General features: G+C 44.9%; 1 protein-coding gene across 1 annotated transcript; it reads left to right on the top strand.

Annotated features, from left to right (window-relative positions):
- Window positions 1–3,944: 3,944 nt before the first annotated feature.
- On the top strand, window positions 3,945–13,928 carry LOC137304608 (cellular retinoic acid-binding protein 1). The gene is made up of 4 exons (XM_067973250.1): window positions 3,945–4,203; window positions 4,551–4,729; window positions 12,638–12,751; window positions 13,463–13,928. Exons 1-4 carry the CDS (start codon window positions 4,134–4,136, stop codon window positions 13,511–13,513), a joined length of 414 nt encoding a protein of 137 aa, XP_067829351.1. The 5' UTR covers window positions 3,945–4,133; the 3' UTR covers window positions 13,514–13,928.
- Window positions 13,929–27,123: the final 13,195 nt, after the last annotated feature.

The following is a 27,123-nucleotide window of genomic DNA, read 5'->3' on the forward strand; positions in this document are numbered from 1 at the left end:
ACAGAACTGGTTTTTAAAGATAATTTTGGACAAAAATACTCTGGTCTTTATTATAAATAATAACACATATTAATAATTTAATTTAGGAAGTACTTCAATCAGGGAAACTCGAGAGAAACTGTGTGAACTTTTCTCTCAGTTTAAATGGATATTTCTGCTAAGATCAACACACAATGAACACAGATCCTCCATGTTGTTTCTCTCTTTTCCACTTTGAGTTTACTTGAGACAATTAGCAGCCCACGTTGATGTGATTTTACTTCATTCCCCGAACGCACAAAGTTAGCGCTAGAACTTATTTATACTCAACCTGGGAGTAATTCCTGGCGACTAATGTCTTTTGCTCTCAAGCAGGTCAGAAGACGTGCGATTTATTGCTTTCACCGAGGGGGCTGTGCTTTGTATTAAAATCCAGCCTGCTCTTCAATCAATAAATGCAAAGCGCCACCTCCAGCCTTATTATTTGCAGCTTAAGTAAATTTGTTAAGGGGCAGCCCAGGCCCCTAAGCCCCATCTGTACGGCTCTGACTCTCTTTTGTTGTAAAATAATTTACAGCAGCTCTGGTAGATTGATGAGTTTGATCAAGTGCCCTGATCCTGCCTGGGGGAGAAGGCAAGTCAGGAAGCTCGATCAATAATCACACTGATCCACATCCAGCCCATCGTTTACAGCCTGTGATTTTATCCTACACTCAAAACTTATTATTGCACTCGTTTAAAAACATTGCGTCCTTTTCTTAACATGTCCTTTAGGGAAGGAAACCTGCCGTTCTTACCCGGTCTGGGCCTATACGTGACTCCAGTCCAACTTTTAACCACCCTCTGAAGTGGCCCAGCAAGCCACTCAGTTCAAGAACCGCAATCACCTTCTCAGGGCAACCGGGGATGGGCAATAAATGCCGGCCTTGCCAGTGACGCCAACATCCCGAGAGTGAACGAAAGAAAAGAATTTGAACCAAAGCAGGACTGATACGTGCAATCAGCTCCCATATTGTCTGGTGGTGATTACAGGTTGGCAGTAAAGGTGCTGCAACTGGTTCCAATTCTAAATAGAGGAAAAAGACAGCAGTCCATGGACACCTCGGTCTGTAATACTCTCCAATGTCGCCCCACTACATCACTGGAGCTTTGAATATGAGCATTAATCGTTATCATGAGTAAAAAGGGGCCCGGAATAATCAAAAGTTGCAGACATCTTCTTTCCACACATTTTAAGGAGACGTGGGGTTACTTTTCCCCCCTCCCCCCCCCCCCCCAGGTGTAAAGCTGGCGTTTCAGATCGACCGCCCGTTAGAGAAAACCGGGTTTTAATTTCCACTGAAATCAGTAGAAATGTAAATCGGGTTTCTATAATTTGATGTCCATACTTAAGAAAAGACATACTTGCTCTCAAGGCAGTACAAAGAAGGTTCACTCGGCTAATCCCGGGGATGAGGGGGTGGACATATGAGGAGAGGTTGAGTAGATTGGGACTCTACTCATTGGAGTTCAGAAGAATGAGAGGCGATCTTATTGAAACATATAAGATTGTGAAGGGGCTTGATCGGGTGGATGCAGTAAGGATGTTCCCAAGGATGGGTGAAACTAGAACTAGGGGTCATAATCTTAGAATAAGGGGCTGCTCTTTCAAAACTGAGATGAGGAGAAACTTCTTCACTCAGAGGGTAGTAGGTCTGTGGAATTTGCTGCCCCAGGAAGCTGTGGAAGCTACATCATTAAATAAATTTAAAACAGAAATAGACAATTTCCTAGAAGTAAAGGGAATTAGGGGTTATGGGGAGCGGGCAGGAAATTGGACATGAAGCTGAGTTCGGATCGGTCAAGGCCCTGTGGGTGGCGGATCGGGCCCAGGGGCTGAGTGGCCGGGTCCTGCTCCTACTTCTTGTGTTCTTTAGATTTGAGGTTAGGATCAGATCAGCCATGATCTTATTGAATGGCGGAGCAGGCTCGAGGGGACGATTGGCCTACTCCTGCTCCTATTTCTTATGTTCTTATGTTCTTAACGTGCAGCCGATCCACAACGCCAGTATTAAAGGGTATCAAGGGATATGGATCAAAGGCAGGTAGATGGAGCTGAGGTACACATCAGCCATGATCTAATTGAATGACGAAACAGGCTCGAGGGGCTGAATGGCCTCCTCCTGTTCCTATGTTCCACAGCAGAGCCCAATCCAGTTGCACCCAACATCTGCACTTGTGTACTTGCCTGGCTGATGTTTTTTCCCTCTGTTTGGAATTGGAACTGGTTGCAACATCTTTACTGCCAACCTGACGGAGACAATCTCACTCAGCACAGACTCAGACCCCACTGACCTGTGCGATTTAGTAACAGACTGGGCAGGGCAGCTATTAAACCAACAGAGGAGGCACATGGTGTTTCTCTGGCCTTTCTGAGGGACCTTCTCGGCAGACACAGTTAGGCAGGATGCAGTCTGTTTCAAGGGTTTGCTGTATCTTAAAGTTCACCCCATCCTTGGAAATATATCGCCGTTCCTTCATTGTCGCTGGGTCAAAATCCTGGCACTCCCTTCCTAACAGCACTGTGGGAGAACCTTCACCACACGGACTGCAGCGGTTCAAGAAGGCGGCTCACCACCACCTTCTCAAGGGCAATTAGGGATGGGCAATAAATGCAGGGCCTCGCCAGCGACGCCCACATCCCATGAACGAATGAAAAAAGAATCCACTGGTCCACTTATGGCTGCCTTTTAGAGGTGTAATCAGCTCGAAACCAAATCTTTGAGATGACCTAATTTCCTTAAGACTTCAAGCTTGGCTGGTAGCTTTCTGCAGTGTGTTCTACAAACTCGATTCAGTTGTAATTGTGTGAACTGCTAGTTGTACAATGCCTTTAACATAAAACGCCTTCCTGAGGTGCTTCATAGAGGTGACACCAATCAGGAAGTGGGAAAAGGGTTAGGGGAATGAATGGGTGGTCAAAGAGGTAGGTTTTGAGGAGGCTTTTGGAAGAGTAGGCCTGAGAAAGATGGCAAGGTGGAACACAGGAACAGGAGGAGGCCATTCAGCCCCTTGAGCATGTTCTGCCATTCAATTAGATCATGACTGGATCAACTCCATTTACCTGCCTTTGCTCCATATCCCTTGATACTGTTATGTAATAAAAATCTATCGATCTCAGTCTTGAAAATATCTTTTAACCCGTATCCACAGACTTTTGGGGAAGAGAATTCCAGGTTAAGGGAGAGAGTTCCGGAACATGGGGTTAAGATGGCTGGACCTCGAAACATAGAAACGCAGAAAATAGGAGCAGGAGTAGGCCACTCGGCCCTTCGAGCCTGCTCCACCATTCAATATGATCATGGCTGATCCTCTATCTCAATACCATATTCCCGCTCTCTCCCCATACCCCTTTGATGCCTTTTGTGTCTGTGAAACCGGCAGTGGACTGGTGCAAAGGCGGTCAGAGTTTGGAGAGCAGAGTGTGAGCACGGGCACACCAGGCCGGAGGAGATTGCAGAGGCAGGATGGTCAAGAGGCCACAGGAAGATCCGTAAATGAGTGAGAAGGAGGAAAATTGCAGAGGAGCGCTGAGTGAGGGAGCTGTGTGTCCCCCCAATCTGGGAGTGAAGGGAGGGCGGGGCACATAGTAGATCAGAGACAGATGATGGTGAAGAGTTGGGAAGCAGGTTGGCAAGGGACGCAATGGAGGGATTTGACAATAAGGACCTAGTTGAGAGGGGGGAGGTTTCATTTTAACTTTTGCCCATAATGTAAGATGGGCGATATCAGATTGGCCCCCCGTTATACCACCTCACCTGATTTTCCTTACAATTGAAAGGAAAACCAAAAGAGGGGAGTGACGGGCGACCTATCCAATATCACCCGTCTTAGTTCCATACATTACAAAACAAAGCGCCGCTGTCGCTTTAAATGTAAGGTCGCAGTTGGGTGGGTTCGGACTCTGGGAGCACGCAATGTGATTCAGAGCTGAGATCTTACACGTAACGAGCAGCAGAGTCTGAGAGGCAGCAGCTGGGAGGCTGTGTGTCTGAGGGCAGCCAGTGAACAGGGACTCCTTCACTCCGCAGAGAATCTCTCTCTCTCCCCCCCACCCCCTCCCCACCACCACCTTCAGCAGCAGCACCTTGGATCAGTGAGAAAACTCGCACAAAATGCCCAACTTTGCCGGCACTTGGAAGATGAGGAGCAGTGAGAATTTTGACGAGCTGTTAAAAGTACTGGGTAAGACTGTGTTCTGTTTTTACCATGTCCTGTTCCATGTTTATTGTTGCCTTTCTGCTGAGCTGAACAGCACAGATGCAGGGAGCTGGCAGTTGTCATCAGGCTGAATCTTGGCATCCAGTCTGTGCTGCGAGCTGGTTATTGTTGGTACCTAATTATGTTCAGTTCTTGGTGGCTCCCCCACCCCTTTGGACATTTTGTGCGAGCCTGAAGACAACTGCCAGCTCCCTGCATCTGTGACATCCCAGTGTAAGTCATTCCCAGTGTGTTTCTTGAAATTCTTGCTCTCTGCCCGTGATCTGACTCACTCACTCACTCTCTGAATGTCTCTCTGTCCTCCCGTCCAGGGGTCAACGCAATGCTGAGGAAAGTGGCGGTGGCTGCAGCATCTAAACCCCTGGTGGAGATCAGGCAGGACGGCAACCAATTTTACATCAAGACGGCCACCACAGTGAGGACCACCGAGATCAACTTTAAGATAGGAGAGGAGTTCGAAGAGGAGACGGTGGACGGGAGAAAATGCAAGGTGACAAGAGAATTTACAGCCTGCCAGGAATTCAAAGCGGGGTGGTTTTTTAAATAATAATTCATTTTAAAAAATGAAAGATGCAATAATTTGAATTAAACCACATAAATAAGACAGCAAAGTGGGAATTTACAGCTGATAGTTGAATTATCAGATAATTTGACTTTGAATTAAGGGGATTAGACTATATATTGAAGTGGGTTAGTCGTTTCTTGGACAAAAGAAAACAGGATTTTCAGAATAAAATAACAGGCAGTGAGGAGGATGCGGGGGTATTGTTAACACAGTAAAGAAGGAAAGAAAAGGGAGATATCAGATAGTAAGGGATGAGGAGACAAGCTACAGTGAGACACAGAATGCATCACTTAACAGATCACAAATAGACTGGGTGGCTCCCTGTGGTGACTGTAATAGTGAAGAGTGAGGAATTCATTATTAGCTGGCACATTACTCGGCCGTTTACTTTAAATTAAGTGAATGATGCTGAATACAGCTCACTTCCCAGTAACGTCGGAGCAGCTCCTGACCTAACAGCGTTTAAATATTCGAGCTGATCTCCTGTGGCTCAGGGGAAAATGGGGAAAAGCAATGTTTCTCTCTCTCCTGCCATTTCATTCTTTATCTCTCCTGCGCTCTGTACGGCTGTCACACACTTGGTCGCTTGTAGTTGAGGTGTTGACGCTGTTTCAGTCGCAGAGGGTGGATGAAGCTAACATTATAAAGTACTGGTTGATGATTTGAATGAACAACACTGGTTTGATAGAAAGAGAGAGAGAGAGAAAGAAAGGCTTGCATTTGTATAGCACCTTGCACGTCCCAAAGTGCTTCACAGGCAATGAAGTACTTTTGCAATGTAGTCACTGTTATAATGTAGAAAGCGGGCAGCCTATTTACGCACAGCAAGATCCCACAAACAGCAATGAGATAATGACCAGATAATCTGTTTTAGGTATTTGAGGGATAAATATTGGCCAGGACACGGGGGAGAGTTCTCTGCTCATCTTCAAAGAGTGCCGTGGGATCTTTTACATCTACCTGAGAGGGCAGACGGGGCCTCGGTTTAATGTTTCATCCAAAAGACGGCACCTCCGACAGTGCAGCACTCCCTCAGTACTGCACTGAGAGTGTCAGCCTAGATTATGGGCTCAACTCCCTAGAATGGGACCTGAACCCACAACAGAGGCGACACTTCAGCTTTGGGTTGTATCATTTGGCGGGAGAGGAGGCGGGGGGGGAAGCATTCAGTTGTGTTGGGAAGATTTTGCGCACAGCAGTTGGTGAGGGGGGTGGGGAGCAGGTGGGAGTGTGCTGGCTGGGGGGAGAAGCATAGGCTATAGTCAAACCCCTTGTGTCAGGTCGGGTGTCTCAGGCTGAGGTCACTGGATGACAGGAATAGTGTTAACAGAAACAATGAGACGTCTTTACCAGAGAGCTGAGACCAATGCAGTGACGCTACCAGAACCAATAAGAAAGGGTTTTCATGATCACACGACTAATCAGATTGCACAAAATGGACAGACAGACACAGACGGACATCAAATAGACACATTTTTTTAGAAATGTAGATTAATGAGGATGGACAATGATGGAGGAGCAAGGCTGAGAATATTACTTCTAACAGGTTTACTGAGAGAAAGGAGAACACAAGTTTCAATTAAATCTTTCTTTGCTTTAACAGTGGAAAGTGTTCAACTTCAACCTGCCAATCCTTGATTTCAATATCACCAAATATTTCTGTGAAATGTTTCTTTCAAAAAATATACTTTATTCATAAAATTTGCAACAATACATATAATACAGTTCTCATATCCCATTTCAAATGTACACAATACAGATTATACATTTTGCAAGATACATAAGGTACAATTCAAATATAATTCCAACAATACAGATGCACATCGTACATAATTACAGTTCATGACACTCTAAGGTGCCTCCTTGCAATACAATCAATACAGCTTATTGATTACAGGTACGTTACAGGTTCATTACATAAATTTGTATTTTACATTCTGCCCGAGGGGGTTTTTCCCTGATTGCAACCCCTCGGTATACTATGGCAGGAAGGCTCTAAACTGTGAAATGCCACTTTCATCGATGTACGGTAACAGATAGACTGTTGAAGATATAGAGTACAGCTCCACTCACAGACTGTGGCGACTCACCCTCTTAACACTTGTTGCGACTTTACTAAAGAACTTGAGATAAGACAAGGGCGGCAGTGATTGTTTTTTGGTGCTTAGAATCATAGAATCATACAGTGCAGAAGGAGGCCATTTGGCCCTTCGTGCCTGTGCTGGCTCTTTGGAAGAGCTATCCAATTAGTCCCACTCCTCTGCTCTTTCTCCATAGCCCTGCAAATGTTTCCATTTCAATTATTTATCCAATTCCCTTTTGAAAGTTATTATTGAATCTGCAGTAACAATCGTGACAAACAATTTTTTAGGGGGGGGTTCTTTGTGAATTCCAGATCATCACAACTCGCTGCGTAAAAAAAATTCTCCTCATCTGCCCCCTGGCTTTTTTACTAATTATCTTAAATCTGTGTCCTCTGGTTACCGACCCTTCTGCCACTGGAAACAGTTTCTCCTTATTTACTATATCAAAACCCTTCATTATTTTGATCATCTCTATTAAATCTCCCCGTAACCTTCTCTGCTCTAAAGAGAACAATCCCAGCTTCTCCAATCTTTCCACATAACTGAAGTCCCTCAACCCTGGTACCATTCTCGTAAATCTCTTCTGCACCCTCTCCAAGCCCATGACATCTTTCCTAAAGTGTGGTGCCCAGAATTGAACACAATACTATAGCTGAGGTCTAACCAGTGTTTTATAAAGGTTTTCCGTAACTTCCTTGCTTTTGTACTCTATGCCTCTATTTATAAAGCCCAGGATCCCATATGCTTTTTAACAGCATTCTCAACTTGTCCTGCCACCTTCAAAGATTTGTGTATATGAGCCCCCAGGTCTCTCTGCTCCTGCACCCCCTTTAAAATTGTACCATTAGTTTATATTGCCTCTCCTCATTTTTCCTTCCAAACTGTATCACTTCACACTTCTCTGCATTAAATTTCATCTGCCGTGTGTCTGCCCATTTCACTAGTCTGTCTGTGTCCCCCTGAAGTCTGTTACTATCCTCCTCGCTGTTATGCTTATCTATATTAATTTCTCACCCGCTGACTCCTTGTTCCTCCCCCTCCTCAAGGAGTTGGTAGTGAGCATGTTCATATCAGTGTCAAAACCCTGAATTATTGCTCACATTGGGAGTCTTTGACTCCAATTTGCTTGGATGAAGTTTTCACACCCGTCTTAACGATAATGAAAGATTGTTACATGCAATTATTTTTCAAGTGGTGAAATATTTGCTGTACAAATGGCTCCTGCTAAATCTGGGCTGGATGCTAATAACAGTAAGGATTTCATTCTGCTTTCAACCAACTCACGACTTTAATAAGCGAGTGTAATGGCCGTGTTTCTGGGAGCTTTCAAACTTATAAAAGGTACAGCCGACCTTCCCACGGCAGGCTCAGCACTGCTGATACCGTGCCTGGGGAATATTGGGAGGAAACGCTCAGCTGTACAAAGCAAGCTCTGGGAAAGAAACAAGTCACAAATCTCAGGCTCCCAAGAGAGTAGGCCTCTGGGGGGCAAAACTTAATGAATGGATTTCCAACAGAACATACGCACTTTTATGGGTGAGTATTTTTTGTGAATTATTTAAATTTTGTGTGTTTTTATTTGGCAGTTGTACATAATTGGCCGGCTGAGGAATAGCCAATCCACACAAAGAACCCCCCCCCAAAAAATTGTTTGTCACTATTTGTTTTGTGGTGGTTGCCGGCTCTGGATTGATAGCTGTGGAAAAAGAAATTGAGGGCCTCAATTGGTTGACGTTATTTGATTTGCTAGTTTCTCATTGGCATGGGAAGATTTTCCTTCCAGTTGAGTCACAATCAGATAGTTCCACAAATCAGCAAGGTTAACGATACAGGCAGTGGCTATTTAGGTACTTAGAATAGAATCATACTGCACAGAAAGAGGCCATTCAGCCCATCGTGCCTGTGCCGGCTCTTTGAAAGAGCAATCCAATTAGTCCCAATTTCCCCTGCTCTATCCCTGTAGTCCTTCAAATTTTTCCCCTTCAAGTATTTATCCAATTCCCTTTGGAAAGTTACTATTGCATCTACTTCTACCGTTCAGGCAGTGCATTCCAGATCATAACAACTCGTTGCGTAAGAAACATTCTCATCTCCCCCCTGGCTGTTTTGCCAATTATCTTAAATCTGTGTCCTCTGGTTACCGACCCTCCTGCCACTGGAAACAGTTTCTCCTTATTTACTCTCTCGAAACCCATCTTAATTTTGAACACCTCTATTAAATCTCCCCTTAACCTTCTATCAATATTAACTCCTGCTGCAATAAAAATTTCTGGGCGCTGCAACTCGCTTTGGAAATATAGCTCAACCTTACTGCACTTCATATAATGCGGCACATGTGACATTTTAACGTCTTGGGGTCCATCAAGTCTATCTGAATTGGACAATTTTTTTTGAAGTTTTTTTAAACAGAAGGAAGCTGACTTTGTAGAAGAATTCCTCACTCTGAAATGACAGCTATTAAAGCTGATTTTGTGAAAGAAAGTGCATGGGGCCGTACCTCAGAAACCCTGCTGGCCACTGCACAAGCCGAGGACTGAAGTTTGGATGGGACCTCCCACCAGTGACGTTACTTCGGCTGTGTGCCACCCCTCGAGTGTGGCACCTTGGGTGTGACGAATGCCTTGGATGTGACATCCTATGAATGCATTTTGTACACAAGGCTATTAATTATAATAGTTCACTAAGCATTTAGTGCGTAATTTTGACTTTGTGCAATGGTGTAAAACGGGTGATAGTGAATTGGCAGCCCGTTTTACATCAATCCCCATTTTTATTTCCATTAATGACAAAAGACCCCGGGGGCGGAGGGGGGGGGGGGAGGTGAGGAGAAATTTTTTTACGCAGTGAGTTGTTATGATCTGGAATGCACTGCCTGAAAGGGTGGTGGAAGCAGATTTAACAGTAACTTTCAAAAGGGAATTGATCATGTACTTGAAAAGGAAAAAATTTACAGGGCTATAGGGAAAGAGCAGGGGAGTGGGACTAATTGGATAGCTCTTTCAAAGAGCCGGCACAGGCAAGATGGGCCGAATGGCCTCCTTCTGTGCTGTATGATTCTAAGATGTAAAATGAGCTTCAAATTCGCTATCTCCCGTCTTACGCTATCGCACAAAGTCAAAATGACCCCCTTAGATCAGTACTGATTCCCAGCTTCATGAATGTGATGAATGGAATTAAATGTTAAATTCTGTCTGTTTTTCCTTTTGATATTTTGTTATCTCCCCGGTGAATCTGTTCTATACAGGCTTTCAGCTTATCGGCACCAGGGGTAAATCGCGTTCCCACCATGAAGCTTCACTCACCAGCAGTATACGTGGAGAATTTGGACACATGCTGCCCACAGTTTTTCACCATCGCCCCTCAGGAATCTTTATCGGGAATTTGGATGTGATTATCAGGAATTGAAGTGTGCACTCTCAAAGATTGTCTGTGAATCGTGGAGAGCGCATGCCCGGATTTCTGATATGCGGGTCCTAATTCCCGATAAACACATCAGAAATCCTGATCAGAGAGTCAGAATTCATGATAGCAGAGTCACAATTTATGATAGCAGAATCCGAATTCATGATAGCAGAGTCAGAATTCATGATAGCAGAATCAGAATTCATGAGAGCAGAGTCTGAATTTCTGATATATGAGTCAGAATTCCTGATAAGCACACCAGAATTCCTGATATATGCAACCAAATTCTTGATGTGTGGCAGAATTCCCGATAAGAGCAATAAAATTCCTGATTTTCACACCAGAATTCATGATATATGTACACAAACTCCAGATATCCACACCAGAATTCTTGATTAGCCTGTCAGAATTCCATGTGTGCTCCTCCAATAGGCCAGCTCTGTCCTGTTAAGCATTAAACACTTAGAGTACTCTGATTAACTTTAATAATCTTTTGTTGTCTTCAGTATTATAGTTTAGCATAGCTGGAGTTTCCCCTAGGGGGCACAATCAGTAAAATGCGCCCGAATGCGCTGGACACTGCATCGGTTTTGCCGCGATGAAGCTACGCCCGAGTTTCCGCTCAAACTCATTAGCATAAGCCTGAACGTAACATCTCCCAGCGATTAGTGACTGGAACATGGCCAATGGGGCTTCAAGATTATTAAATTAAACTGAAAATGTGTTCAAGTAATTCCTGCAGCTGAACAAACAGGGCAATCAGTGGTTTCAATTGACTGCTGGTTACAGGTCTTATGCACCAAGGGGAAAATCAACTGACTGAATTTAAACTCCTTTAAACTGAATTTAAAGTAATTTAAAGTATGAAACAGACCTAAGTGAGGCTACAATTGACTGGTGTTCACTGCAGCTGCAGGTCATTAATGCTGGATTAATATGACCAAAAGTGCCCGTGCTCCCGAGACTCTGGGCACAATGTGATGAACACCACCCCCCCAAAGGGCCCAAATTCGCCATTCCTCCCTGGGGGGGCATGGCCAGTTTTGTGGACGGAGATTTCTTCGGGCGAATTGACTTTTGAACCAGTGTCAAAGATCGTGAAAACTCGAACGTAAAGTGGTTATGGACGTAACCTTTTATACCATAATATGTAAATATATTAAATTCCACGATCCTCTGCGCTATTTCAGGCGACTGCGCTGATATCTGGGCGGTAAACATGCGTAAACTCCGGGCCTGAGTATTGGTGAATGTCCCCATAGCCTCAAGTCCGACACTGTGGAGCAGTTGAATTAACCTCGATGAATACAACTATAACCCCAAGATCCTGTAGCAAGTTCATCACTGCAATTAGCTACATTAATTGGGCTCCTTCATACCGCTGGACTAAGTAATTCTCCAAGGCAGTTGGTCTGATTGTGCCATTAGTCGACACTTTAAATAAAATAAAAGACAGATTCAAATCAAATAATGGATGTCCTTCTTGGCTCAGTTGGTACCACTCTCACCATCATAGTCCGAACCACTTGCTGGGAATAATTATGCAAACAAGCTTGCATCAGAGAATCTAGTGTTAAAAGCACTCGCCCTCTCTGGCAGGATTAGCACTGGTTCTAAATCATTCAGACATGACTTAAACCTGACGATCACAATCAACCCCACCTCTTTATCAAGTCTGCTGCAAAATATAAATTGATACCCGATCATCTAGGCCCATTACAATTTATTGAGGGGGGGCTATTGCACCACCCCATGCCTCCCTGTCCAGCTCAGTGATTTTGCATTTGTGTAATTATTTTATATAATTGTTCTTGGGATGTGAGTAACGCTACAAGGCAGTGTTTATTGGCCACCTCTAGTTGACCTGAGGGCATTAAAGGGGAACCAGGTAGTATGCGACATGTAGGTCAGGCTGGGTTAGGTCTCTTCCCCGAAGGGCATCAGAGAACCAGGTGGATTTTTACAATAATCCAGCAGTCTTCATTGTCTTTCTCTGATGCCAGGCCACAAATTACCAGATTATCAAATTTAATTTCACAATTTGCCACGGTGGGATTCGAACTCATGGCTTCTGAGTTGCTGGGTTGGTGGAACAGGCTCGAGGGGGTGAATGGCCTACTCCTAGCTCCTATGTTCGTCCAGGTCCATAACCACTAGACTACTGTGCCCTCATATTGATTTTTATTTCAAAGTTATTGCAATCAAATCACTTGTTTATATTTTAGCACCTGAAAATATATCTAACGAGTGAGAAACAAAACACTGGAGACCCTTGTATAGAATTGGTTTATTCCCGTGTGTTCTTCGCTGGGATCTCTTACTGTCCTGTTCATCATTTTTCTTCCAGAGTCTGCCCAACTGGGAAAGTGAGAACAAAATCTACTGCAAGCAAACTCTTCTTAATGGACATGGACCCAAAACACACTGGACACGGGAATTGGTGAACAATGAATTAATCCTGGTAGGAGATTACAATTTTCTTATTAACTCGACCGTCAGAGGAAGTAATATTCATTTTAAGAGGCAATAACAATGGGGCTGAATTTACAAAGATCACTGTCTGGGGACACCAGGAAAATCGCAGGCGTGCTCCCTATTATTTCCCATTCACTCGCCGTGCACAGTGCGATCGCTGTGATTACTCTCGTACATAAGGCCAGTGGGAAGTCACAATGCATGGGGTCGGTGGTTGAGCCTCCCTGCTGCTCACACACTCTCAGATAATCAGCCCCAATGTTTCTCTCGGTCGATGTCAGCCTTGTCTCAGTGGGTAGCACTCTCTCCTCTGAATTAGAAGGTTGTGGCTTCATAGTCCCGCTCCAGAGACTTGAGCACATAATCCAGGCTGACACTCCAATACAATACTGAGAGAGTGCTGCACTGTCAGAGGTGCCATCTTTCAAATGAGACGTTTGTGGGAACTTGCTGTGCACAAATTGGCTACATTACAACAGTGACTGCACTTCAAAAACACTTAATTGGCTGTAAAGTGCTTTGGGATGTCCTGAGATTGTGAAAGGCGCTATATAAATGCAAGACTTTCTTTTTACAAATTTCTTTCATGCCTGAATACAAGTCATGACACCAGGCATTGCATATTCTTCAAAGTAAGTACAGGCCCTTGAGTCAGCTGGTACCAATGATAAAAGACTTGTCCTTTCTTTCATTCCAGACGCTGGTTGCTAATGACATCGTGTGTACGAGGATCTACGTTAAAGAGTAATTGCACCAACACTCCATCTTTTTAAAATGGGGAAAAACCCATCAGCCGCAGAATCATCTCCTTATCACAGTGTGCGTGATGGTGTATCACAGTGACCGTTAACTCATTTGCGACATTCGAAGTTTTACATTAGTGTTGTAGTGTTTTATTTCAATGTAGGGAAATCTCTTTGATGTCTGTAATAGTGAAGGTGTAAATTAGCGGAGATTTATTAAGCGTATCTGTTTTCACTCTGTCTTACTCACTTTTGTACCATCTAGCACCTGACTGTACCTGCGAATTCATCACTTATTAAAATTGTTGGGTGCGTTTCTGTACTTCATTGACGTGGAATTGGATTCGTTCATTCCCAAAAGCTGAATGCAAATAGACAGAAACAAAATGAGTTGGAGAATAAAATCAAAAAGAAAAGAAATGTTCAAAGCGTATTTGGCACTTTCATTTCTTTAAAAAAAGTCTAATTTGGTTTTATGATTTGTTGCCTCGTGGCTCCTGTACACCTCTCTGTTAGGTCGAGAGATCACCCTTTCATTGAGCCAGTGTTGGGTCGAGAGTTCACCCTTTCATTGGGCCAGTGTTGGGTCGAGAGATCACCCATTCATTGGGCCAGTGTTGGGTCAAGAGATCATACTTTCATTGGTCCTCTCTTGGGCAGGGAGATCACCCTTTCATTGGGCCAATGTTGGGTCGAGAGATCACCCATTCATTGGGCCAGTGTTGGGTCAAGAGATCACCCATTCTTTGGGCTAGTGTTGGGTTGAGAGATCACCCTTTCATTGGGCCAGTGTTGGGTGGAGAGATCACCCTTTCATTGGGCCAGTGTTGGGTCAAGAGATCACCCATTCATTGGGCCAGTGTTGGGTTGAGTGATCACCCTTTCATTGGTCCTCTGTTGGGCAGGGAGATCACCTTTTCATTGGGCCAGTGTTGGGTTGAGAGATCACCCTTTCATTGGGCCAGTGTTGGGCCGGGTAGTGAAGGTCCCCATGGACCTGGATCTGCTGCCTGTGCTGAACCTGCGTCACATGTGATCCGCTGGCTGCTTATGTCGGTCAAAAGTGGTTTTGCACCAAATTGCTTGAGAGCTTCATTTTAATATGTTAATATATGGAAATGAGATGGAAATAAGCGCAGTTGGGATTTCCTCAATTTTCTCCCAGAGAACATTCAGATCGCCATATAAAATGGCCAATGATGGTCAGGTACCTCCTGGGCTAACAACAAGTCAGTGTCTATGGGACGGGGGAAGCTGAATCTTTACGTGGAGCTTATATGAAAGTGAACTTTGACTTTGGGTTTGTGAGGACAGAATCTCTCATTGTTGTTTTGGAAGTTAACCATACAGGAGGCATCGCCAGTGAAACATACTTCAGCCAACTCCCACATCACCCAATGTATTAACCCTCCTCCCCACATGAGCACTGTTCAGTGGCCCAATACACCTCAGACAACACTGGCCTCTGCACAAACCCAACCATCAAAGACACCCTACTCAAGTCAAATTATCTGATAATTCAATTTTTTAAGCACTAACTTCTCACTTTGCTGTGTTATTTATGCTGTTTAATTCAAATTATTGGACAATTCAAATGTTTATAGCACAAAAACTGACCTTGAAGTGCTCCGTGTATATGTGGCTGGTGTTTCCCTTTGGTGACTCTACATTGAACCTGTCCTTATGCTCCTTCTCAGAGCTACAGTGGCTGAAGGTGGCTGGCTGCTTGCTGTCCGCTTGGGATTGAGGTGGCCCCGTGCCTCGTGGTGTTGGGCTGGCTGTCTGGCCCCTGCACATTCTGACGCACATGTAGACCAACATCGCTGAAACAGATGATCTGGTCATTATCTCATTGGTGTTTGTGGGATCTTGCTGTGCGCAAATTGGCTGCCACGTTTCCCCAAATTACAACAAGGCGGAATTTGAGGAGTGTGGCACAAAGGAGCCCTAGTAAAATTGAAGTCAACGGGAATCAGGGGGAATACTCTGCAGTGGCTGGTGTCATATCTAGCACAAGGAAGATGGTAGTGGTTGTTGGAGGCCAATCATCTCAGTCCCAGGACATTGTTGCAGGAGTTCCTCAGGGCCATGTCCTAGGCCCAGTCATCTTCAGCTGCTTCATCAAAGACCTTCCCGCTATCATAAGGTCAGAAATGGGGATGTTCGCTGATGATTGCACAATGTTCAGTTCCATTCGCAGCCCCTCAGATAATGAAGCAGTCCGTGCCCGCATGCAGCAGGACCTGGACAACATCTAGGCTTGGGCTGATAAGTGGCAAGTAACATTCGCAACAGACAAGTGCCAGGCAATGACCATCTCCAACAAGAGAGAGACTAACCACATCCCCTTGACATTCAACGGCATTACCATCGCTGAATCCCCCACCATCAACATCCTGGGGGTCACCATTGACCAGAAACTTAACTGGACCAGCCATATAAATACTGTGGCTACAAGAGAAGGTCAGAGGCTGGGTATTCTGCAACGAGTGACTCGCCTCCTGACTCCCCAAAGCCTTTCCACCATCTACAAGGCACAAGTCAGGAGTGTGATGGAATACTCTCCACTTGCCTGGATGAGTGCAGCTCCAACAACACTCAAGAATCTCGACACCATCCAGGACAAAGCAGCCTGCTTGATTGGCCCCCCATCCACCACCCTAAACATTCACTCCCTTCACCACCGGCGCACTGTGGCTGCAGTGTGTACCATCCACAGGACGCACTGCAAGGCTTCTTCGACAGCATCTTCCAAACCTGTGACCTCTACCACCTAGAAGGACAAGGGCAGCAGGTACATGGGAACAACACCACCTGCACATTCCCCTCCAAGTCACACACCATCCCGACTTGGAAATATATCGCCGTTCCTTCATCGTCGCTGGGTCAAAATCCTGGAACTCCCTAACAGCACTGTGGGAGAACCGTCACCACACGGACTGCAGCGGTTCAAGAAGGCGGCTCACCACCACCTTCTCAAGGGCAATTAGGGATGGGCAATAAATGCCGGCCTCGCCAGCGACGCCCACATGCCATGAACGAATAGAAAAAAACAATGACTACACTTCTAAAGTACTTCATTGGCTGTCAAGAGCTTTGAGACATCCTGAGGTCGTGAAAGGCGCTATATAAATGCAAGTTCTTTCCTTTTCCTTTTTCCTTTTATGTGCTTCTATGGTCTACTCCGGATTCCGGCTGACATGAGGGTCTATGAAGGTCCTGGTGATAAGCTGAAGAAATTACAAGACCAGATAGCACAGAACCGAGACCTTCTCACTGTTAATCTGCACCAGCAAATTCCCGAGCCTGGTGGCCCGACACTCAGCTGCAGCTGCTGAAATTTCTTGCCCCTTCCTCTGACCCTAGGCCCTGCCAGAGGGAGTCGTCCTGTGCAGGGGGTGCACCAGGCCATATTAAGGGCCCAGGATGGGAAATACCAACTCTCTTGAGCATGGACAGGGAGCAGAGCATTTCAGTTGTGTTGCCCTCATCCAGTGCCGGGCAGGCGGGGGATGGGGTTGCAGAAAAATATGCCCTACGATTTCTTATCTGTGTAGTAGTAATCCCACTTACAATCATGAAATGAGAAGGAGGCCATTTGGCCCATCGTGCCTGTGCCGGCTCTTTGAAAGAGCTATTCAATTGGTCCCCACTCCTCCGCTCTTTCCCCATAGCCCTGCGAATTTTTTCCCCTTCAGGTATTTGTCCAATTCCCTTTCGAAAATCACTATTGAATCTGCTTCCACCTCCCTTTCAGGTAGTACAATCCAGATCATAACAACTCGCTGTGTAAAAAAATGTCTCCTCATCTCCTCGAATATTCTTCAGGCCCCAGTTCCACGAGACCTTAAATGCCCCAACAGGCCTCTTCCAAAAGCACAAACGCCAGTGCAATTTTTCAGCACTAGATAATGCGCTGGGGTTGGGACTCTGAAGCCACATCCTCCTGAGCTAATAGCAAGAGTGCTACTAACTGAGTCAAGCTGACACATGTACATTGTTCCATTAGCTAACTCCTACCAGGCAGCCTCCAAATTCCATTCCAGTTACAAATATCCAACTGAAAGGCTTTCTTTCACATGAATAATGAAATGTGGTTATTTTTAATAACCCCTCTGGCTAGGGTTGCCAACTCTGGTTGGATGTATTCCTGGAGGTTTCATCACATGACCTCCTGAGTCCAACCACCCTGCTCAGTCTTTCTTTCTATCCTTCCCTAATATTTTTATAACTAATAAACGAAAATGAAAAAGACACACAATATTTTTAATGCCCCCCCTGTGATTTTTCTCCCGGGTGTTGCTCGCAGCAGTGTCCGGGAGATTAATCTTTAATTCCTGGAGACTCCAGGGGAAACCTGGAGGGTTGGCAACCCTACCCCTGGCGTGAACGGGAGACACGGTACCGAGGGATGGCTGCCTCTCGAGGCCACTTCGAAATCCATGGCTCAATAGGGGGGGAACAATTACTGAGGCCTACAGGGCTATTGTAAATGACGGTCACTCGCAGACCATTTATTTCTGACACAGTTCTCGGGCCTCACACTGAGGCCTTTGTTTCAGGCCCTTGACCTTCGGTTTCTTATGTTTGCATGTAACTGCCCAGCTAGGGAGTCGCGGTAATTAGTTTGCAAATGTGTAGCTTTCTCTGTGAATGAGCTCATGCATCTGCGAAAGGGGAAGACGTCCTCAGCGCTGGGCGTTCCGAGTTATTGTCAGTCGCTGAATTGCAGGTGCCTGAATTTTAGCATTAAGGCTCATCTGTGCCTCGGGCACAATCGAATTATTATCCTGCAATGTCTTGTCATTGCTGCTTTAACCATGCTTGAGAACCAATGGGACTAAAAGCCAGTTCAAAGGGGTGATTAATAGAGACTGAGAGCATTTGAATGGGAGCAGTTCTTTTGATAAAGTGGCTCAATCATGAAGAGGCGGAGTGAGAACAATTTGTGTTTATGGGCTGTTACAGCAGGCAAGTGGGTTACTTGCGGAGATCTGGCAACTGGTCTCGCCAGCTAAGCTGGCATAAAGTGGATGAAACTGATTAGAAAAAGGGGGTAGAGGTCCCTTATGCCGGTTTTCAACCTCCTTAAGGATAAAAGTCCCGACGCGCCCTCTCCTGGTGGATGCCGGAGATTGCATGGCCATCCCCACTTCCCAGGCCACTGCCATGATGCCTTTTTTTAAGGCAGTCCATTGACCCACCAATATTTGACCCACAAAGGCAAGTGGCTCCTGAGTGATCGAAGCTGATCTCTTCAGTCATGACATCCAAGGACACCAACAGGTACAATAAGGGACATGCTTCTACCAGTGTATCATGGGGCCACCACTGGCAAATTGACGCAATGCTTCTGCTACTTGGACGGCAGGAGGGTAGTCATGGTGCTAACCTTGGCTCAGTGGGTAGCACTCTCACCTCTGAGTCAGAAGGTTGTGGGTTCAAGTCCTGCTCCAGAGATTTGAGTGCAAAATCTAGGGCTGACACTCCCAGTGCACTACTGGGGGAGTGCTGCACTGTCAGAGGTGCCATCTTTTGGATGAGACGCTGACCCGAGGACCTGCCTTCTCAGGTGGACAAAAAAAATGCCCTGAGGCACTATTCGAAGAAGAGCAGGGGATTTCCCCCGGTGTCCTGTTCAATATTCATCCCTCAACCAACATCACTGAAACAAATGATTTGGTTATTAACTCATGGCTGTTCGTGGGAGCTTGCTGTATGCAAACTGGCTTCTGTGTTTCCTACATTACAACAGTGACTACACTTCAAAAGTACTTCATTGGCTGTAAAGGGCTTTGGGATGTCCTGAGGTTGTGAAAGACGCTATATAAATGCAAGTCTTTCTTTTATTTCTTATCATGCAGTACAGCCCACCTAAGGTGTGAAGAATCTTGGTAATCTGCTGCATGTGACACAACTTCACCATGTGAAGAGATATCATCATGGAGGTCCCAGAGGAGGCAGACACTCTGCTCGCCAAGAAGTCCAGCAAGAAGAGCAGAAACCCAAAGAGGCAGACGACGAGGATCTATTGCCAGCTGCAAGAACCATTTGACAGGATCTCATAGAGGAGGTCTCCTAGTAACAGCCTTAGTGCAGGAGGCAGAGGTGGCTGGCTGTTGTGTGTCCCTGGGACTGAGGTGGACCCTGCTTAAGCTCCACCACTTGCTTAGCAGTGGCCAGACCCAGTGTGCTTTCTGGCAGATGTGCGGGGATTAGAGGAGACTGGTGGGAGGGTTTGGATGGGTGGTGATCCTGAGAGGCAGCACCATCAACAACAACAACTACTTGTATTTATATAGCGCCTTTAACGTCCCAAGGCTCTTCACAGGTGTGATTATCAGACAAAACTTGACACCGAGCTACATATTAGGACAGGTGACCAAAAGCTTGATCAAAGAGGTAAGTTTTAAGGAGCATCTTAAAGGAGGAGAGAGAGGTAGAGAGACGGAGGGGATTCGGGAGGGAATTCCAGAGCTTAGAGCCTAGACAGCTGAAGGCACGGCCGCCAATGGGGGAGCGATTAAAATTGGGGATGCGCAAGAGGCCAGAATTGCAGGAGCGGAGAGATCTTGGAGGGTTGTAGGGCTGGAGGAGGTTACAGAGATAGGGAGGGGCGAGGCCTTGGAGGTATTTAAAAAATCAAGGTGTTGCCGGACCGGGAGCCAATGTAGGTCATCGAGCTCAGGGGTGATGGATGATCATCCATGCCCATTAAAACCATGCCCCCAATCCTGGGTATGGCCTCACTGTGGCCAATGTCTAGCCTGGCAGAAGACTTAATGGCAACAATAAGTTCAGTGAAGGCCTTACCTCATGGTCCTATCTAAGCGCTCCCCAAGTCTATTGAACCTGGAAGAGATGGCATGTTGCTCACCTGAACCCCAGGCCTTTGTGGCTGTAGTCTGAGCATCTGTGAGACAAGTGCTGGCTGCCTATAAGGCCACTAATGGTGGGGGGATCTCTCTGTAGATGTATGTGGAGGTGTTACACACATCATGGAGGACTGGTGTCTTGCAAAACCATTGTGCAGGGCTCTGCACACATGGCTGGTGGACTCTTCCACCCACACGGCCATCTCTACTCTGTAAGTACCAGGTAGAATAGTCATAATAAGCTTTTAAAATATACATCCACACAATAGTAGTCATTCTGTAACGGCTATGCAAGGCCAGGCCTGGAGCAGTGGAGACATTACCTCATTAACCATCCATGAGAAGATATAGTAAATCAGTAGGGAGGTGATGTGGGCTGAATAGGCTTGTGTTCTGAATGTACTGGGAAGAGATAAGAGGAAGGACATAACTGATAGCCACAGTTTCTCATTAGTGAGGAAACAGATGTTATTGCGCAGATTCATTGAAGGGAGATTGACCAGATGTGTTTAGAACGCATTGACATAATGTATTACGTTAGAAGGACATAATTATACATATAAAAGGTACAAACACTGGGGCTCCTTGGGGACTTTTCTAGTCTTGCTGAGGCTAGTTAAAGCAGTTAATGATGACAGGCTTTTGATCTCCTGAAGGGGTCCCTGGGATGTGAGTTATAATGTTATAATCGGTAACTATATCTCATGTACCCTGCAAATAAGGGGCTGTGTTTTATTATCTCATTGATTTGATTTAATAAAGATAATTAACCAAACATTTTCAATGTTCCCTAGTCCTCGAACTTGTATTAGAGTAAAGGACATATGACAATATCCTGTAATACCTCCACATAAGGGCAATCTGGATATATGATAATATCCTATATAAACTAACATACTCCACTGATTGACATGGTCTGCAATAACTGCACCAACACTCAATGATCAGAAAGCATCCTTCTTTTAAACACAGGTCCCATGTACCTGCCCTTTAACCTTCATCTAACATCCCCTGTTCTGCATCACAACATCCAGCTTCTGTATCTTTTCTGCCTCTTTATGCCCCCCCTATCAAGGTGTGTCCTGTTTGCCCCACCTTCTTGCCTTATTAGTTTAGTTCCTCCCCCACTGACTTATTTACCCTGCCTGCAAGGACATTGGTACTGGTCTAATTCAGCTGAGGCCCCATCCATTAACACAACTAATCTGCTTTTCCTTGACTTCTCCAGCCACTGTTACCAGGAGTAACCAATGAGGTTCTGAATCTTGAGGTTTTACACATTAACCTAAATCCTAACTCCTCAAGCTCTCTCCTATCCTTGCCTATCTCATTGGTTCCTGCATGACCCTTGACCTGTTGGTTTTCCCTCCCTTTTCATCCATTCCGCCTTGCTCCTTACCCCGGTACCTGGTTGTCAACACTTCACCTTGGACCCTTGATCGCAGTTGCACACCAGATGGTCTATCCCCTACGTATTGAACCCCCCACAACTCGGGCTCTCCTGTTCTCATGGCTAGAGACATCCTTTCAATAAAGCAAGTAGCTTTTTCTTTGTTGTGTGGATGGGTAACAGATTGTTGGGGCTTTAGTGGAGAAGGCTCAAGTCCCTAACGTCTCCTCACCTTCCACTCACAGTGACCTCTGTACGCTCTGCAGCTTTCATTTGCAAACTGAGGATCAGGAGAGCTATCGAGAAACCCAACTTGCATCTGTGCCTCAGTCCTGTTGCAGTGGTGAAAGGTGGAAGGCCGTTCTGAAAGTCTCCCTCTTCAGTTCATGAGTTATATCATCCTTCAGGAATCAGAGGAAGGAAAATGGAAGCACTGAAATCTACGGATAAACATTTCCTCAACTTTGGAAACCATGCAACGATCCACCAGGGAAACAGTGTGATTATGAGTATGTTGGACTTTGAGAAAGTGAGGGAAAGCTCTGTAGTGATGCTGAGGTTGTGAAGGAATGCAAACTGGAGGTAGCAAAGGCAAGATTGGAAGAGAATGTGGTGGAAGGCACTCATAAAATCCCAGTGTCACACCATTGAAGTGGATGAATCAAGATCTGTAAATGACACTGCACTGTCATCTGTTTTTGCTTATTTTAACACTTTTTAATAAAGTATTTATTAAAGAGCTATTCACAACGTTGCCTTTGAAAAATCACACCCAAAGAGCTGACCTTTCTGAGCAGTTGCCACAATTCCTCCGGGAGAAAGAGCTCGATGTCAAGAAGATGGGCTTCTTCACCACAGATGAAGCTCCTGGATTGTGAGACTTGAGAATGGGTTGGTGGCCAAATGAAGTGAACAATACCCGGCTACCGCAAGTTCTTATTACATATCCAATAGACCAGAACTTTGTCCAAAGGTCATTGGCAAATTTGAGGACATCAAGCAAACATTAGTGAAGGTGGCTGACTATAAATCAACTCCGCAGCATCGTCAATTCAAGGCATTTCTGGTAAGAATGACCTTTTGATACACTGTGGTATCAGATGGCTAAGTAAAGTGTGTCACCCTCGTTCATCCATCACCCCTGTGCTCACTGACCTACACTGGCTCTCAATCCATCAATGCCTCAATTTTAAAATTCTCATCCTTGTTTTCAAATCCCTCCACGGTCTCGCCCTTCCTTACCTCTGTAACCTCCTCCAGCCCTACAACCCTCCGAGATCTCAGGGCTCCTTCAGTTCTGGCCTCTTGCACATCCCCAATTTTCTTCACTCCACCATTGGCGGCTATGCCCTCAGCTGCCTAGGCCCTAAGCTCTGGAATTCCCTCCCTAACCCTCTCCGCCTCTCTACCTCTCTCTCCTCCTTTAAGACACTCCTTAAAACCTACCTCTTTAACCAAGTTTTTGGTCACCTGTCCTAAAATCTCCTTATGTGGCTCGGTGTCAAATTTTGTTTGATAATCGCTCCTGTGAGGCACCTTTACTACATTAAAGGCGCTATATAAATGCAAGTTATTGTTGTTGTGTTGAGTTGACTGTGGCCGGAACAGTTTGGAGATTTCTTGGCGGAAGGTGCGATAATATTGAATCTTGCCTTCTTCTTTGAGGACCTCAGTAGAGACCTTCAGAGAAGGTACAAAATCCAACTTAAACTGAGGGCCAGTTTAAGCCTTCAAAGGTAAGCTGTAATTATTTCAATCAGATGTTTCATCAAGAGAGTTGCTGCACTTCCCAAGGTTGGCAGAGCAGGTGCTGGCTGGAGAATCCTGGCTTGAATTGTTCTGCTGACTCTCTACACAGTTGCATGAAGAGCTTCAGTCAGGCTTTGAGGGTTTCAGTCAGCTCGCACTGGTCCGTCCTTGGCCCATTTTCGCTGCAGCGCAAAGATGACTGAATCACAGACCAAATACAACTTCCAGTCTGAGCAGAGGGAAACTTTGACTGGAATTTGTTCGACTGAAAGCCAATGGTGTTCTGAACAAGAGACACACGAGCACAGAAATGGAAGAACTCTGGGCAGAACAGGTAGAAAAACTCAGTGCCCAACCCTTAAAGCCCTTGAGATTTCCATATGTGCCATGCTTGGTACCACTTAGATTTTGTTAGATTTGCGAGCATGCATTCAGCACTGCGAATCTAACAAAGGACAAAGGATGCTCAGCTGCCCACCTCCTATCACTACTTATAGAATCATAGAAATTTACGGCACGGAAGGAGGCCATTCGGCCCATCATGAATGTGTCAGCCGAAAAAGAGCCATCCGACTTAATCCCACTTTCCAACTCTTGGTCCATAGCTCTGTAGGTTACGGCACTTCAAGTGCACATCCAAGTACTTTTTAAATGTGCTGAGGGTTTCTGCCTCTACCACCCTTTCAGGCAGTGAGTTCCAGACCCCCACCACCCTCTGGGTGAAAAAGCTTCCCCTCAACTCCCCTCTAATCTTTCTACCAATTACTTTAAATCTATGCCCCCTGGTTTTTGACCTATCCAATCTTTCCTCATAGCTAAAATTCTCCAGCAATACTTCACAGCATTGTATGCTTATCTTCAGCATCTCATCTGCAACAGCAATTGCCACGTCCCCCACTGAAAGACTTGTACGTATCACATTTCAGATGCCTCCAGGGGGTTCACATACAATGAACTCCCTTGAAGTGCAGTCACTGTTGTTATGTAGGCAGACTTATACACTCCTAAGTAATTTGATTGAAGCAGAAATGTGAATGGTTCAGCCATGTAGCCATGGCAGCCCTATTGCACGCAGCAAGATCCCGCAGATAGCAATGAGCTGAAACATGCAGTGGTGAGATGTGAGAATAGGCTTCTGGCCAAGCTCGAGGAACAAGGCCCTGCTCTGCCAAGTACCATCCATGCAAGAGCATGGATAACAACGAGTTCAGGTGAGAGCTGGTAGTCCAGTCTTAAAGTCCTTGGCTTTCTGTGGGCTTGTGAATCTGTGTTCAGCATCACAAATCTAAGAACAAGCAAAATACTTTGATTATTTGTTCCCCACCATCCAAAACACGGTAAAATATGAAAAATTAAACTAGTGATGGCAGACGATTCTTGTGTATTGTTCACCTCCAAGGGACATCATCTTATCAGTCCACTAGGCACCATTTACATTTCTGCTTCAATCAAATTACTTAGGAGTGTATAAGTCTGTATGCCAGGACTGCCCAAAGATTGCTTGGTCTATGTATATGAAAGAATGAAGCAATATCTTAACATAGCATTAAATGACTAAAATATTATTAATATAATCACTCGAGGTCCTGCAGAGCCTCGGCTCAATTGTCATTTCGATAAGCAAACCCCCAATCAAAGTTGTCAGGTGCACCTGAATCAGACTTTCAGATTGGATGAGATGAGAAGGAAACTACCAATAATGTTGGTGTTAGGACTCCATTGATACAGACTGTGAGCAGCCCACTGATGCCAGGGAGACATCAACTCGAAATAGATTGGGTTAATTAGAATGAGTTTGGTTAATTGGTATGAGTTTGGTTAATTAAAATGAGTTTGGCTAATTATTATGAGTTAAGTTATTTAGAATGAATTTTGTTAATTAGAAGGAGTTTGGTTAATTAGAACGAGTTTGGTTAATTGGTATGAGTTTGGTTAATTAACATGAGTTTGGGTTAATTACTATGAGTTTGGTTCATTAGAATGAGTTGGGTTAATTACCATGAGTTAAGTTATTTAGAATGAATTTTGTTAATTAGAAGGAGTTTGGTTAATTAGAACGAGTTTGGTTAATTGGTATGAGTTTGGTTAATTAGAATGAGTTTGGGTTAATTACTATGAGTTTGGTTAATTAGAATGAGTTGGGTTAATTACTATTGAGTTAAGTTATTTAGAATGAATTTTGTTAATTAGAATGAGTTGGGTTAATAAGTATGAGTTTGGTTAATTAGAATGAGTTGGGTTAATTACTATGCGTTTGGTTAATTAGAATGAGTTGGGTTAATTAAAATGAGTTTGGCTAATTACTATTAGTTTAGTTATTTCGAATGAATTTGGTTAATTAGAAGGAGTTTGGTTAATTAGAATCTATGTAACGAATGTGATATTGATGTTATTTAAAAAAAACAGAACCCAAATAAAACAAAGCAGAGAGGCTGGTATTTGATTATAAACTCTGTTTGTACATAGAACTTTATTGCTCGTTACCAATGGTTGCTGCACACTACATATATCACATTGTACAGTCTTAAATATAAACAAACAATGTTGACCTTAGCCAGTCCTGAATCCAATCCCTAAGGATACTGATTACTCATGTAGTGAGGCCCTGTCACATCGATATAAATCTCCTTCATTCCTTGAGGGGTTAGTTGAGTGATGAGGGTCACCTTGGTCAGGGGCCTATGTTTCGTTGTTCCATCACATGAATAAAGGGCTGCAGGGTTGCATTGAGTACTGTGGGCTTCAGGGGATTGCCTGAGGTGATGGCGGAGATGGTTGTCTCTGGACCTGATGATATAGTTGATGCCTGGCTGCGTTTTATTGTTTCGGGCTGTGTCACTCCAGCAGCTCAGCCTTTGTTACCCTGGCAGGTGCAGGACAGAAAGCCACTGATTGATGGCTAGTGAAACAATCAGGTCATCTAAATGGACTTTCTTCAGGGGAAGGAGGATGATGAACTGAGCAGGACAGCATATGCCCTATCTGCCAGCCCTCTCCTCAGTGACAGCTGGTGTCTTGTGGGAAAACACAGAAAGCAATGAGATGATCTCCAGTGAACGATTTGTGGCAAAAGGCATGGCGTCAGAATTAAAGGTGGAGATAAGGTCGTCATATGTGACTGTCGACGGTCCCCAAAATAGGAATTTGAGCATGATGAATAAAGTTACGTATAAGGGTATTTAATAAAAATGAATGTGTGTGCAAGAGAGTCACTACACTGTTGGACTTCGGTCATGTAAAAGATATATAAACCAGGGGGAATTAGTCCAGCCAGAAGACAGCCATCTCCAACTGGGTTTATTGTTCGAAGCTTGGTCTCGCCGTATACCTGTGCTTGTTGCTCTAGAATTCCCCTAATTTAACGCACCATTGGTCCCTAAGATCTTCCTGGAGAGTGTCTGTCATTGAGGGGCCTTCCCCCTGGACTCAACAAATGTGGTAATTCAGAATTTAACTTCTTAGCCCTCCCTATCAGCTCATAGTTGTGCAGAGTTTTTGAGATGTATGGTTTAATGCTCTGAAGAGATTGTGTTTACCTCATTGGCCTTGTCGATACATAACTCTTACTTTAGTGATACATAACTCCATTACTTTATAAACA

The sequence above is a fragment of the Heptranchias perlo genome, chromosome 38, assembly GCF_035084215.1.
Source record: "Heptranchias perlo isolate sHepPer1 chromosome 38, sHepPer1.hap1, whole genome shotgun sequence".
NCBI lineage: Eukaryota > Metazoa > Chordata > Chondrichthyes > Hexanchiformes > Hexanchidae > Heptranchias > Heptranchias perlo.